The sequence below is a fragment of the Gymnodraco acuticeps genome, unplaced genomic scaffold, assembly GCF_902827175.1.
Source record: "Gymnodraco acuticeps unplaced genomic scaffold, fGymAcu1.1, whole genome shotgun sequence".
NCBI lineage: Eukaryota > Metazoa > Chordata > Actinopteri > Perciformes > Bathydraconidae > Gymnodraco > Gymnodraco acuticeps.
Window position 1 is genome coordinate 1 of NW_022990871.1, and position 15,895 is coordinate 15,895.

The 15,895-nt window shown below is 39.9% G+C and overlaps 1 protein-coding gene across 15 annotated transcripts in view; it reads right to left on the reverse strand.

Moving 5' to 3' along the window:
- Nucleotides 1-1,554: 1,554 nt before the first annotated feature.
- The window catches only part of LOC117557499 (unconventional myosin-VIIa-like), a 62,096-nt gene continuing 47,755 nt past the window's right edge, over nt 1,555-15,895 (reverse strand). For all 15 annotated transcript variants that reach the window (XM_034233363.1, XM_034233367.1, XM_034233371.1 and 12 more), the window contains 9 exons: nt 13,312-13,488; nt 13,145-13,234; nt 12,554-12,681; nt 9,240-9,366; nt 6,734-6,853; nt 4,864-5,037; nt 3,149-3,376; nt 2,835-3,005; nt 1,555-1,764 (listed from right to left, as the gene is read on the reverse strand). In XM_034233363.1, the coding sequence (XP_034089254.1) occupies nt 1,570-1,764; nt 2,835-3,005; nt 3,149-3,376; nt 4,864-5,037; nt 6,734-6,853; nt 9,240-9,366; nt 12,554-12,681; nt 13,145-13,234; nt 13,312-13,488 (1,410 nt within the window). In that variant the 3' untranslated portion in view covers nt 1,555-1,569. The remainder of the gene's footprint in view (nt 1,765-2,834; nt 3,006-3,148; nt 3,377-4,863; nt 5,038-6,733; nt 6,854-9,239; nt 9,367-12,553; nt 12,682-13,144; nt 13,235-13,311; nt 13,489-15,895) is intronic.

Genomic DNA, 15,895 nt, shown 5'->3' on the forward strand with positions numbered 1-15,895 from the left:
AGGTACATTGATGCATCAATGGCTGAGATGTTATGGACAATCTTGAAGAAGAGAACCAAACGAGCCAATCGCCGCCTTTCACTTAATTCCACCCAGTTCAACCGCTTGAGCATTTCTGTGACACTGCTGTCCCATTCATAATCTCCACTCGCGATGACAGCGCAACGGATAAACATACATGTCAATTTGCATATTTACACTTACAGTAGTTTTTCTAAAATAGTAGTGGTTGCAGTTTGAGGGGTGGAGTTGTGTGTGTGTGTGTGTGTGGTGTGTGTGTGTGTGTGTGTGGTGGTGTGTGGTGTGTGTGTGTGTGTGTGTGTGTGTGTGTGGGTGTGTGTGTTTACAGTTTTTGCAATGTTCTGTTTGTATGATTGTGATATGTGACATGTACGTAGTAACGTGTGTTTTATATTTGATTGGTCTCTTCTATCCTTTCGCCTCTATCTACTTCATCCTCTTTCTTTAAAACTAATGCTGTTGATGTGTTGTGATTTTAAGGGTGTCCATTAGTATATATAAAGGAACATGGAAGTAAAACTATGCATCACATGTCCTTTTTTTTTAAACTAATGCTGTGATGATGTCTTGGTGACTATTATACCCAGCAACCTGTTCTTTTCAAACCTGTATCTGTGGGACTATTATTATTTTGTTGTTTTGTTTTGTAAAGCATCCTTGGGTCTCTTGAAAGACGCTATAATATAATTGAAATTATTATCATCTGGCTGGGGACAACAGCTGGAAATTAGCAATGTTGGCTAAAGCTGCCCCATTTCCAGTTTTTGTGACAGTCGATCAATAATAATAATAATTCCTTATATTTATTAAAGCGCTTTTCAATGACTCAAAGCTCCTTACAGATACACATTACACATACATACATGTAATGGTCATGTACTGTGGACAATACCCACAGTACACCACTGATGGTCAAACACACAGCCCACTGCGCCACTCCACCCTCAATGGGGACGGTCCACGACACTATAAACAATACATTCCTTTCCTACCATACTGGCCAACCTTGAGACTTCAGAAATCGGGAGGATTTCAAAAACCACCGCGGAGGGGGGGGGGGGGGGGGTGCTAGTGGATCGCCGGAGCTGTATTGGATTAACATTAACTAACATGCTATTGTAGTTGTAAGTGCACTGTCTTGATGGAGCATATGTGTGGGCTGGACCTGAGGAGTGAGCAGGGGTCGTCGATTCTTGTTCTGTTTTCTGTGACTATTCCTCACCCTCTCAGACTTTCAGTTGCGCTACTAAAGCGAGCGCGCTACCATGGAAACCAAACAATGGTGTAGCTGTATTAAAGTCCGAGTGGAAGCAGTCGTGAGTAAATCTGATTTTGTCAGAAATCGGGAGAAATATGACCCCGGGAGGAAACCGGGAGAGGGCAATGGAATCGGGAGTCTCCCGCGAAAATCGGGAGGGTTGGCAAGTATGATTCCTACATGAGTAAGGACAACAGCGTGTTTGGGTAATTAAAGGTATTTTTTCACATTATGGATCCAGGGAAAGACGGTCATAATGTACAAGATTAAAGTAGGAGTAGAAAGCACATTTATGAAGAGGGAGGGGATAGTTCCCCTCCAAAGGACCCCAATAGTAAATAAGACAGCTGTATACAGTATGACCAACCGGAGAACTTGAAGGCCTCGTAGAAGCGTGAGAAGAGTAAAGGCCACTTTAACCGAGCAAAGTCCACCACGTCCTCCTTCACCCTCTGAGTGCTCAGCCTGCGTTTACTGTGTAGTCCCTGCACACACACACACACACACACACACACACACACACACACACACACACCACACACACACACACACACACAACACACACACACACCACACACACACACACACACACCACACACACACACACACACACACACACACACACACAACACACCACACACACCAACACACACACACACACACACACCCACACACACACACACACACCACACACACACACACACACACACACACACACACACACACACACACACACACACACACACTTTGAGTTAGTTACTGTCACACAGCTACACACACACAGTTGTCAGATGTTTCAAGATTCAAGTTTCAAAGCTTTATTGTCATGTGTACATTGGAGTACAGTATACTGTAGATATGTCAATGGAAAACTGAAGTCCCAGGCTCCTCCAACAGAGCAACGTGAATATATATAGGACATAGAACAAATACAATTGTGCAAGATAATGTTTGGAGCAAGTAAATACAATAGAAAATAAATAGTGCCAGAAGAGTCTATATACAAGTAAATGGAAATGATATATTAGATCATAATTTGCAAAATGCAACTCAGATGGATTGTTTATGGATGTTGTGGTGACGTTTACCTTTTTGTGGGGGTGCTGACGATGAGCTATTATTTGTTCTATGTCCTATACCTATATTCATGTTGCTCTGTTTGGAGGAGCCTAGGCTGTGCTGAGTTGTTCATTGCTCACTCCCTACACTTTCCCTACTGTGCACATGACAATAAGCCTTGAATCTTGACAACACACAGTTATCAGATTGGATGATTTTGACCTTTTTGTGAGCGCTGACAATGAAGCTATTTATTGTTCTATGTTCCATGTATATATATATCTAGTCTTTTTAATTTTTATTGTACAATGCCATGTCTTTTTATGCTGCTGCAACACAAAAATGTCCCACATTGGGATCAATAAACTACTATCTTATATGTTGCTCTGTTGGAGGAGCCTGTGACTTGAGTGTTTCATTGACGGTAGCTTACGTACACATGACAATAAAGCCTTGAATCTTGAAGCACACAGTTGTCAGATGTGGTGACGTTTACCTTTTTGTGGGCGCTGACGATGAGCTGCAGCCACTTCTCGGTGGTCTTGGTGGAGGAGATCTCTCTGTCAGGGATGTAGGACGGGACGAGGCTGAGCAGACGATCCTGGAGGACCTCAGCACCGTAATCCACGAAATACTGCTGAGAGGCCAGCTCTGCCAGGTCCTCCTCCTGGAGATACACAGGGCAAGAGACGAGCATTAGGAGGCAAATCATATATGATATCTTTTTTGCTCACCTTGTATATATCTGTATTGAATTTCAACTTGGTTTCATTACGGGTTAATCTGATCACTTGTTACAGTTGTGCTCACCCTCTCGCAGCGGTACTCTCCGAACTTCACGCCCCGTACGACCTGCTGGTAGATGAGGTTGGTGGCGGTGTGGTCGTCCTCCGGGTCGTGCCAGGGGTTGAAGATTTCCTTCCTGAAGAACAGCCTCCAGGGGGCGTTCCTCTCCTGCGCACCCTGCTCCTTGGCGTACTGTTCGCACTGAGACACGGCGTCCAGCACGTGGTCGCTGCCGCTGCCGAGAGACGAGACCTGGAGGAGAGCAAACAAACACATTCACTTCTGAGAAAAGACTGAGCAAATAATCCACTAGTAGTAGTTGAAGTCAGTCAAATCTCACTTAATTAAAAGTATGTGTCTGTTTATTATGCATCAAATGTTATCTGTTTAAATGGTTCTTTTTACTACTAATTCAATCTATTGGGAAACGGGAAAATGACAACCAATGAATGAGGGGATTCCCCGGCTGTAGATAATTAATCTTGTGGTCATTGTAACTCCTTTATATACGGTTGGGTAGTTTAATCTGCAGAAATGCATCATATTCTGTAAGATCTCCGTGTGTTGTAAGCTTTTGGAAGTAAATCAAAAAAGAAAAACAGCCTGTTTTCAGCTTTGTGACGATGCTGTATCAAGAGGCTTCTAAAGACTTTAGAGAGGAGGACACACATAAGGAACACTTCATCCTTCAGTTTATCACAAACATCAAGAATTTACGGTATTTTTGGAATTTAAATATTTTTGGAACTTTAAGTATTTTTGGAACTTTAAGTATTTTTGGATCTTTAAGTATATTTGGAACTTTAAGTATTTTTGGAACTTTAAGTATTTTTGGATCTTTAAGTATATTTGGAACTTTAAGTATTTTTGGATCTTTAAGTATATTTGGAACTTTAAGTATTTTTGGAACTTTAAGTATTTTTGGAATTTATGGTATTTTTGGAATTTACGGTATTCTTGGAACTTTAAATATATTTGGAATTTACGGTATTTTTGGAACTATAAGTATTTTTGGATCTTTAAGTATTTTTGTAACTAAGTATTTTTGGAATTTACGGTATTTTTGGAACTTTAAATATTTTTGGAATTTACGGTATTTTTGGAACTTTGAGTATTTTTGGAATTTACGGTATTTTTGGAATCTTAAGTAGTTGTTTGGGATCTTTGGACCCTTTCCATACATTTTAAGACCTCATCGCCACTTTGAGTTGTAACCGGTTACCTTGGCGACACACTTTACCTCACATTGACTATACACAGTATTGATTGTCCTTCCTCCTTATCTTCCAACCATTTGGACTCAAGACTTGCATTTTCCCATAACGATGTTGTTTAGCAACCGGCGTAAACGGACCTTCGCGCTATCAAGCAGTGAGCGTGCGATGTCCTGTTCAGATGACGTCAAACCCAACGGGATGCCATCAATAAACTACACAGAATCACACTACACACCTACGCCATGATTACATTCAGGCAGACTGTAGAATACAACCTCTTTGGACAATTTATAGACTTATTGAAAACAAGCTAAAATGCCGTTTAATACTTTTTAATAGCCTTAATTTTCGCTAAATTGATTTATCAACTTGTAATACTTTTTAAGACCCCGCGGACACCCTGATTATCATCTGGAGATAAATGGTTTTCACAGCAGGACAGGTTTATAGTTTGATCTCATTTCCTGGTCTCACTTATCCTCTCACTTATCTCCTCTTCTTATTATACATCCCTGGTCTCACCTTGTCGAACAGGGCGATGTACAGCGAGAACCCAAAGCGGTCTCTCAGGCTTATTTTGTCAGCGAGGGCGTTGCAGAGCTCCGAGGCCGTGGTGGCCGAGTCGGCCAGAAGAGTCTTGGTGGTGCCGTCCATGAAGGTCACCGGCAGCATGATGGGCTTCTTAGATTTAGTGGCCTGAGGGGGAGAGATGGGATTTAAGCTTTATATATACAGTCTATGGATTTAAGTCAAAAATATTTGATTTAGATTTATTTCGAACGTGTAAAACAATAACTATTTGCGTCAGGTTAGTGCTGACGTTCACCGCTGAGTACGCACTGACACACAAGAGAAGTCAAAATATAATAACACGCCTTTACAGACTTACTACAAATACCAACAAATAATAATGAAATGAAACATGATAACTATTATACTGTACAAACGTAAGCAGTGTCAACTTGATAAACACAAATATTACTGAATTACAAATTATATATAAACAAACGATCTACCTGATTACACATCCGAAAAGGGGAGGGAAGAAGTCTACACTTATTTAACCCCTTCTCCCAAAAACTAAATTATTAACATATATATATTTTCGGTACCACTTTACAATAAGACTACCCCTTTACGAATAGTTTGTAATTCATTTATTAATTAGGTTGTGAACACTTTATAAATCCTTAATAAGCTTTTATAAGACATGGGCGATTGTGACCGGTTGCTTGCCAAATAGTGAGCCCACATTTATCAGTACTGCTAAGTCTTATATTTGTTGTGTCTCGTCAAATGTGTTACTTTTGTTCGTGTATTTTCTCTGTCATTTCCTGTTTTATTTTGTACTTACTTCTTGTCTTTAATTGCAGGCCCTGTTTTCTTCCTCCCCCCGTGTGTTTTTCCCGCCATCATCAGCCTGATTGTTTCCACCTGTCCCCACTCACCTCATGTTTAAACAGTCCTGTCTCTCCCCTGTCCTACAGTAGGTCAGTTCGTCTTGTTTGTTTCCCCGAATGCTCGTGCCAAGCCTCAGATCAGAAAGGATCGCTTTCTCTCATGTCAGGTTTTGTTTTGTTGTTAATTTTGTAGGCTTAAGTTTTTCTTAAGTTTTATTTTGTTTTGGTTTTTTCCTCCTTGTGAACGCTTTTTGTTTATGCCAGATTTCCTGATCATTGGAATTAAAAATACTTTTGTTACATTCAAGACTTTGTCTCTGGGTCGTGCATTTTGGTTCATCAGTTTGTATCGAGGTCGTGGCAATATTGGCTACCTAGCTTACTTCGTCTTCTTCAGCCAGCATCCTTGGTATCTGTTGATTCTCGCTAAGTAGCCAATATAAGGCTTAGTCATCTTGCCAAATAGTGAGCCTGTGTCGATGTATTCTATGTTAGAACTGGTTTATAAATGGTTCTTAATGATTAATAAAGTGCTTAAAACCTAATTCATAACCTAATTTAAACCCGTCATGAATCCTTTATAAGGGTAGTCTTATTGTAAAGTGGTACCTATCATTATTACTACTACAGTAAATATATTATATTATTCTTCTACGTTGTATGTCATATTTTATAAGACAAATAAAAGGCTATCTTTTTTCATTCACCATCCAAAATACATTTGTTATTGAAAAACAAACGAAACAATATATCTAATCAAAAACGTTTAATATGATGGCTGAGGTGAAGAATATTCCAATTGATATGAACCCACCACATCAAGTGACTTAAAATATAAGATTAGATAAGATGGAACTTTATTTATCCCCGCGGGGAAATTGAGGCGTTTATAGCAGCGGCAGCAGCAGAGTGAAAAAACAGGATTCAAATAAGGTAGAACATAAAGATAAAATACAATGCATATACAAATAATAATACAAAAAGTATTTGACCTGTAGCTCCAGCCAAGATGGCGGTTGAGTTCTGGTTCGGTTCACAAACGTCCTTCTCAACCTTTCCTCACAATATGGAGCGTAACTAGGGGGACCGTTGATCAAAAACCTCCGTAAATACTGACAGAGGGAAAGAGAAACAAACCATTAGGTAGAGTTAGAGAGACAGAGACAGACATGGATGTCGATGAAGATTAGACACGGGAAAGGAATACAAGTCATTAAATGCTTTTGAGAAATACTTACAACTACATTGTTTGGGTTAAATTCCACCTGAGTAAATCATTTTCTTAAAAGTTTAGCTTGAGTTTGAGTCAGGACTCAGAGAGACACGAGGAGAGCTGGAGCTTTGATGGAGTCAGGACTCAGAGAGACACGAGGAGAGCTGGAGCTTTGATGGAGTCAGGACTCAGAGAGACACGAGGAGAGCTGGAGCTTTGATGGAGTCAGGACTCAGAGAGACACGAGAAGAGCTGGAGCTTTGATGGAGTCAGGACTCAGAGAGACACGAGAAGAGCTGGAGCTTTGATGGAGTCAGGACTCAGAGAGACACGAGGAGAGCTGGAGCTTTGATGGAGTCAGGACTCAGAGAGACACGAGGAGAGCTGGAGCTCTGATGGAGTCAGGACTCAGAGAGACACGAGGAGAGCTGGAGCTTTGATGGAGTCAGGACTCAGAGAGACACGAGAAGAGCTGGAGCTTTGATGGAGTCAGGACTCAGAGAGACACGAGGAGAGATGGAGCTTTGATGGAGTCAGGACTCAGAGAAACGAGGAGAGCTGGAGCTTTGATGGAGTCAGGACTCAGAGAGACACGAGGAGAGCTGGAGCTCTGATGGAGTCAGGACTCAGAGACACGAGGAGAGCTGGAGCTCTGATGGAGTCAGGACTCAGAGACACGAGGAGAGCTGGAGCTCTGATGGAGTCAGGACTCAGAGAGACACGAGGAGAGCTGGAGCTTTGATGGAGTCAGGACTCAGAGACACGAGGAGAGCTGGAGCTTTGATGGAGTCAGGACTCAGAGACACGAGGAGAGCTGGAGCTTTGATGGAGTCAGGACTCAGAGAGACACGAGGAGAGCTGGAGCTTTGATGGCAAACACTGACGGTTTATTTGGAGCTTCGGCCGGAGAATTCACAAGACATGTCACGGGCCACGAGTTGACCACACGGTTGAGATGCCACAATCAATTCTGAAGACCCCTCCTGTAGCTCCAGGTTTTAACTAGTTCAGAGTGTAATAATCAACATTCTTTATCAGCGAGACTAAACAAATATGAACCCTGAATCTAACTAAAGCTGTTGTCCATAGAAAGAACGTGTGCCAGGGAACCTACGTTCCTAAAAAGAAGGGCTTCTATCAATCAATCAATCAATGTTTATTTATAAAGCCCAATATCACAAATGTTACATTTGTCTCAGTGGACTTTACAGTTTGTACAGAATATCAGTATGACAATACGACACCCTCTGTCCTTAGACCCTCTGTCCTTAGACCCTCTGTCCTCAGACCCTCTGTCCTTAGACCCTCTGTCCTTAGACCCTCACATCGTACAAGGGAAAACTTCCAGAGAAAACCCACAGTTTAAAGGGAACATGGGAGAAACCTCAGGGAGAGCAACAGAGGAGGGATCCCTCTCCCAGGACGGACAGACGTGCAATAGATGCCGTGTGTAAATCAAAGAGATAATACATTTTACAGCATATAGACCGAATGTTAGGAAATGCATGTGTCTGTAATAAGAAGGGCGGTGGTGGCGAAGTCCATAAACTACCTCATGTCGGCTTGTGCTCGGTCATAGACTGGCAACAACAATGCGCCCAAGCTGCCCCTCCTTAAGAGAGATAGCAGCAATACCCCAGGCCGTGGGAAAAGAGACAGTGAAAAGAGGAACATGATGAACTGTGTCAAAGGTTGAATACCTAAGCAAATTATTCCCCTCAAAAAACTATGAATTTCAGATCATCTGCAGTATTTGATATCTGTTTTATCCATTTATATAGAGAGTTGTTGCTGTGATAAACACACATAGATCTTCAGACTAAATGCCACTTTAGGAAAAGCTTTATTTTTCATTAGTTTTATTAGAACAGAGCTCCCTTTCTAACATCTTTCATCAAGCGTGCATTCACTGCTTTCATTCTTCAACATACCTGAATTATCTCATCAATAATTACAAATGAATTCTTAGAGAAAAGCCAAACATATTCCTCTTAATTTCATGAATTAAAAGTTCGATTTATACGCCATAAAATGCACTCTTGCATAATTGTATTACATAATGTTTGAAGCAGCTACAGCTTACAAATCAAAGCGTATGGAGGATAATATCATCGTATTTACTGTCATGTTTAAAGTGTTGGAATAACTAGTATCAGCATCCTGAGACACTTATGAGTCTAACTTTAACCGACTAACCAGGGATTCAGAGATGAACTCCAGTGTTTCTAAGCTGTACTTTCACATTGCATTGGAAGTTATTCCTGCTTTATTTCAAGGTCTGTTACCTTGACGAACTTCTCTGAGGGGGCGAAGCAGCCGACGCAGAGCGACAGCAGGATCCAGCCTCGAGCGTGGCTGCTCTTAGACGAGTTCTGAGTCAGCTGTTTGCAGATCTGACAGTAGATCTCATCCCTGAAGACACAGAGCAACAACAGCTGAGCAAAACAATACCCAAGATCTCTGATAGAGTTACAACTGCAGGATGGCAAAACCTTTACTCAAGTAGAAGTACAGATACTCGTGTTTAAAAATACTCTGGTAAAAGTAGAAGTACTGACTAAACTTCTTTACTCAAGTAAAAGTAAAGAGGGCTTTGAAATGTACTTCAGTAAAAAGTACCCATAACTAGCAGCTGCTTTAAAGAGTACCTGACCTCCCTTTATATTAATAGAACAATAATGTCATTGTTAGCTAATGAATGTTTCCATGCTGAACAACGGCAACATGACAACGTTTCCATTGGTCCCTCTTCTTTAGAGAAGACCAGGAAATGATGGATACACGGATCGTGTTCAAATCAATAGGCACGCAATGACTCTAAAGAATAATGATCACGCATCAAACACACATTCAGACTAAAGGAACCAGCTGTTTGGAAAATGAGAGAAGTAGAAAGTACAGGTATTTGAGTTTCAACATGTAAGAAGTAGAAAGTACAGGTATTTGAGTTCAACATGTAAGAAGTAGAAAGTACAGGTATTTGAGTTCAACATGTAAGAAGTAGAAAGTACAAGTATTGGGTTCAACATGTGAGAAGTAGAAAGTACAAGTATTTGGGGTCAACATGTGAGAAGTAGAAAGTACAGGTATTTGAGTTCAACATGTGAGAAGTCGAAAAGTACAGGTATTTGAGTTCAACAGTAAGAAGTAGAAAGTACAAGTATTGGGTTCAACACCTGTGAAGAAGTAGAAAGTACAAGTATTTGGGTTCAACATGTAAGAAGTAGAAAGTACAGGTATTTGAGTTCAACATGTAAGAAGTAGGAAAGTACAGGTATTTGTGTTCAAATGTGAGAAGTAGAAAGTACAAGTATTTGGGTTCAACATGTAAGAAGTTAGAAAGTAAGGTATTTGAGTTCAACATGTAAGAAGTAGAGAAAGTACAGGTATTAGTGTTCAAAATGAGAGAAGTAGAAAGTACAGGGTATTTGTGTTCAACATGTAAGAAGTAGAAAGTACAGGTATTTGAGTTCAACATGTAGAGAAGTAGAAAGTACAAGTATTTGGGTTCAACATGTGGAGAAGTATGAAAGTACAAGTATTTGGGTTTCAACATGTAAGAAGTAGAAAGTAACAGGTATTGAGTTCAACATGTGAAGAAGTAGAAAGTACAGGTATTTGTGTTCAACATGTGAGAAGTAGAAAGTACAAGTATTTGTGTTCAACATGTAAGAAGTAGAAGTACAGGTATTTGAGTTCAACATGTAAGAAGTAGAAAGTACAGGTATTTGTGTTCAACAGTAGTAAGAAGTAGAAAGTACAGGTATTTGTGTTCAACATGTAAGAAGTAGAAAAGTACAGGTATTTGAGTTCACATGTAAGAAGTAGAAAGTACAGGTATTTGAGTTCAACATGTAAGAAGTAGAAAGTACAGGTATTTGAGTTCAACATGTAAGAAGTAGAAAGTACAGGTATTTGTGTTCAACATGTAAGAAGTAGAAAGTACAGGGTATTTGTGTTCACATGTAAGAAGTAGAAAGTACAGGTATTTGTGTTCAACATGTAAGAAGTAGAAAGTACAGGTATTTGTGTTCAACATGTAAGAAGTACAAAGTACAGGTATTTGTGTTCAACATGTAAGAAGTAGAAAGTACAGGTATTTGTGTTCAACATGTAAGAAGTAGAAAGTACAGGTATTTGTGTTCAACATGTGAGAAGTAGAAAGTACAGGTATTTGTGTTCAACATGTAAGAAGTAGAAAGTACAGGTATTTGAGTTCAAACATGTAAGAAGTAGAAAGTACAGGTATTTGAGTTCAACATGTAAAGAAGTAGGAAGTACAGGTATTTGTGTTCAACAATGTAAGAAGTAGAAAGTACAGGTATTTGTGTTCAACATGTTGAAGTAGAAAGTACAGGTATTTGTGTTCAACATGTAAGAAGTAGAAAGTACAGGTATTTGTGTTCAACATGTAAGAAGTAGAAAGTACAGGTATTTGTGTTCAACATGTGAGAAGTAGAAAGTACAGGTATTTGTGTTCAACATGTAAGAAGTAGAAAGTACAGGTATTTGAGTTCAACATGTAAGAAGTAGAAAGTACAGGTATTTGAGTTCAACATGTAAGAAGTAGAAAGTACAGGTATTTGAGTTCAACATGTAAGAAGTAGAAAGTACAGGTATTTGTGTTCAACATGTGAGAAGTAGAAAGTACAGGTATTTGTGTTCAACATGTAAGAAGTAGAAAGTACAGGTATTTGGTTCAACATGTAAGAAGTAGAAAGTACAGGTATTTGTGTTCAACATGTGAGAAGTAGAAAGTACAGGTATTTGTGTTCAACATGTAAGAAGTAGAAAGTACAGGTATTTGTGTTTCAACATGTAAGAAGTAGAAAGTACAGGTATTTGTGTTCAACATGTAAGAAGTAGAAAGTACAGGTATTTGTGTTCAACATGTGAGAAGTAGAAAGTACAGGTATTTGTGTTCAACATGTAAGAAGTAGAAAGTACAGGTATTTGAGTTCAACATGTAAGAAGTAGAAAGTACAGGTATTTGAGTTCAACATGTAAGAAGTAGAAAGTACAGGTATTTGAGTTCAACATGTAAGAAGTAGAAAGTACAGGTATTTGTGTTCAACATGTGAGAAGTAGAAAGTACAGGTATTTGTGTTCAACATGTAAGAAGTAGAAAGTACAGGTATTTGTGTTCAACATGTGAGAAGTAGAAAGTACAGGTATTTGTGTTCAACATGTAAGAAGTAGAAAGTACAGGTATTTGTGTTCAACATGTAAGAAGTAGAAAGTACAGGTATTTTGTGTTCAACATGTAAGAAGTAGAAAGTACAGGTATTTGTGTTCAACATGTAAGAAGTAGAAAGTACAGGTATTTGTGTTCAACATGTAAGAAGTAGAAAGTACAGGTATTTGTGTTCAACATGTAAGAAGTCAAAGTAAAAAGTCGTCAGGAAAATAAGTCGTGGAGTAAAGTACTGATACCAGAAACATGTACTTAAGTACAGTAACGAAGTATTTGTACTCCACTACTTCCCACCTCGGCAGGATTTAGAAACACTGCACTCCATGATTTTACAAACTACTCTGGATTTGGTGATGACATTAAAAGGAATTAAAGATATTAAATATGCAGTTTCTCTCGGCTCACCTGAGGGCGGGTCTTAAGATGGCGTTCCCGATGATGAAGTGGAGTTTCTCCAGGTTGGAGGTGGGTCTGTCCTCCAGCATGCTGTTCCCCTGCAGGCCGTAATCCCCCTCCGTCAGACGTCTGGTCACCTGAAGCACATTTGAAACAAAGAAAAACCTCTTAATTGATGTGGTCTGAGTAATCACACTGTCCAACAAGTGCTGACGGGGACTCATTGAAGTCTCCCAGGGGATCATCATCATGAAACCAAAATTAGAGAATGTACATTTTACAACATGATTGCCTTTTTTATTGTCTTTAATCCAAAACAAGTGATATCAGTGTGTTGTGTAAGTGCTCCAGTATATGATACAATGTTCAAATATAAAGAACCAGAAGAACATTCCACACATCGTTTGCATCAGACAGGAGCGTAGGAGAGGAGGGAGTACATCAAAATAATCATTTGGAGGTAGACTTGTTGCCTGATGAAGGTATAACAGCAAAGCAACTTGTTTTGCAAGTTAGACAGTGTGCAGTTGTTTGTTTGCAAGTACAGAAACAACAACATCTGGTGATAACTATAAAATAATTAGCTGGTTTGAATCTCACCTCCTCCGTGATTTTAGATTTCCTCTTCAGAGTGAGAGACACCAGTTTATGTCTCACACTGTTCCTCTTCTGGCTGTCGATGGCGCTGTTCTGTAGAAACAAACATGGAGTCATTATTTATGTTATCCTCAATCTGTAACGCTATCAAAACACCGTGACCCTCTCACCTCCCCCTCCACCTGCAGCTCCTGCAGCTCTCTCTTGTACGTCCTCTTTCCGAGGGTCTCGTAGATCTTCGTCATGACGGGGATCTTCTCGCTGCCGTCGTTTATCGCCATCTGACTCTTGGGCTCCTGTAAGTCTCCCATGAACCTCAGCACGGTGATCCACACCGCCAGCGCAGCCTGGAGGACAGGAGGGAGTATATAGATCCTTTACTGAAGTACACGTACTAATACACTCTGTGAAGATTTACTGAAGTACACATACTAATACACTCTGTGAAGATTTACTGAAGTACACATACTAACACACTCTGTGAAGATTTACTGAAGTACACATACTAATACACTCTGTGAAGATTTACTGAAGTACACGTACTAATACACTCTGTGAAGATTTACTGAAGTACACGTACTAATACACTCTGTGAAGATTTACTGAAGTACACATACTAATACACTCTGTGAAGATTTACTGAAGTACACGTACTAATACACTCTGTGAAGATTTACTGAAGTACACGTACTAATACACTCTGTGAAGATTTACTGAAGTACACATACTAATACACTCTGTGAAGATTTACTGAAGTACACATACTAACACACTCTGTGAAGATTTACTGAAGTACACATACTAACACACTCTGTGAAGATTTACTGAAGTACACATACTAATACACTCTGTGAAGATTTACTGAAGTACACATACTAACACACTCTGTGAAGATTTACTGAAGTACACATACTAACACACACTACAAGTTAGAGTCATGCAGTCAAAACTGTTCCTTGTGTATGTTGCATTATACAAATGTTTTAACTACTTTAATGTTGGGTGTCTGCAGCGGTGCATCTTATACCTATTAGACATTATGTGCTTTAAAAAATAGTCATCTTTTCATGAGTTTCTCACAATAACTGCCCAGTTTTCAGCTTTGTGACGATGCATTTTCCAGCTGATACAAGAGGCTTTATTTAGATTTAGAAGAAGGAGACATGAAAGAGTACTGATCCACACCGCCTGAGGACATGAGGAAGTATATATATCCTTTAATACTAATACCACACTGTGAAGATATAGCTCTACAAGTTAGAGACATGAAGTCAAAACTGTTCCCTGTGGAAGTTGCATTTTACAGCTGAAGATGTTTTTTTAAAACTACTTTATATATGATGTTAGGTAGTTTGCCTGAACGAGTTACGTACACCCATTTATATTGTTGTATGTCTGATTTTAGAAGCATTTTACAGTGTATGGAAGGAGAGCAGTGGGGAGAGGCTACCACGAATTGGAGCTCTCGCCCTAAATTGTTGGTTGGGTCATTGCAGTGTGTGTGTGCTGTGTGTGTTCATTTTGCCTAGTTGTGTGCCTCCGGCAGAGGGTGTTTGCATGCCGTGTTCTTGGTGTGGTGTGCCGCGTTAAACGCTAGTAAAACTAGCCCTGCTGATGTCACGATTATCATGTAATGTCACGATCTGTCTGTGTTGTGTTGTGTCTTGTCTAGATCTGTCTTTGGTTTTCTGTCTGTCTTGTGTCTTGTCTAGATCTGTCTTTGGTTTTCTGTCTGCGTTGTGTCTTGTCTAGATCTGTCTTTGGTTTTCTGTCTGTCTTGTGTTTTGTCTTGTCTAGATCTGTCTTTGGTTTTCTGTCTGCGTTGTGTCTTGTCTAGATCTGTCTTTGGTTTTCTGTCTGCGTTGTGTCTTGTCTAGATCTGTCTTTGGTTTTCTGTCTGCGTTGTGTCTTGTCTAGATCTGTCTTTGGTTTTCTGTATGCGTTGTGTCTTGTCTAGATCTGTCTTTGGTTTTCTGTCTGCGTTGTGTCTTGTCTTGTCTAGATCTGTCTTTGGTTTTCTGTCTGTCTTGTGTTGTGTCTTGTCTAGATCTGTCTTTGGTTTTCTGTCTGCGTTGTGTCTTGTCTAGATCTGTCTTTGGTTTTCTGTATGCGTTGTGTCTTGTCTAGATCTGTCTTTGGTTTTCTGTCTGCGTTGTGTCTTGTCTAGATCTGTCTTTGATTTTCTGTCTGCGTTGTGTCTTGTCTTGTTTAGATCTGTCTGTGGTTCCCTGTCGTTAGTTTCCCTGGTGTGTCTGATTACCCGATTGTGTTCACCTGGTGTCCCTGTGTTTTCTCCTCCCTCCTCACCTGTGTCTTGTTTGTATGATTAGTCTTGTGTGTATTTAAGTTCTGGTTTTTCTGTCTGTCTTTGTCGGTTCGTCTTTTGTTGGTGACGGAGTTCACCGGTGAGTGTTCTGGTTTGTCTATGTTAGTTTCATTATTCTTGAAATAAAGGTTTATTAGAGTTATCTGCATTTGGGTCCTGCTTCCTTCACTCAAACCGTGACAGCTGAAGTGTATTTAAAAGTGGACTCCACAGTCTAGTGGGGGTTTCTGGTGCCCCGTGGACTCGCTTCCTCTTGTTCTCTCCTCTCCTCTTACCAATTAACTGTGTTGTTAAAATAAAGATTGTCCTATATTTTGTACAAAGCTGCCTCTGTGTTTATTGGAAGGTTCTGACAAAGTGGTAGTGTTTCCTGCCACACCTGAGCGAATCCAACATATATTACACTGCATCTTATTCTATTTGACGTG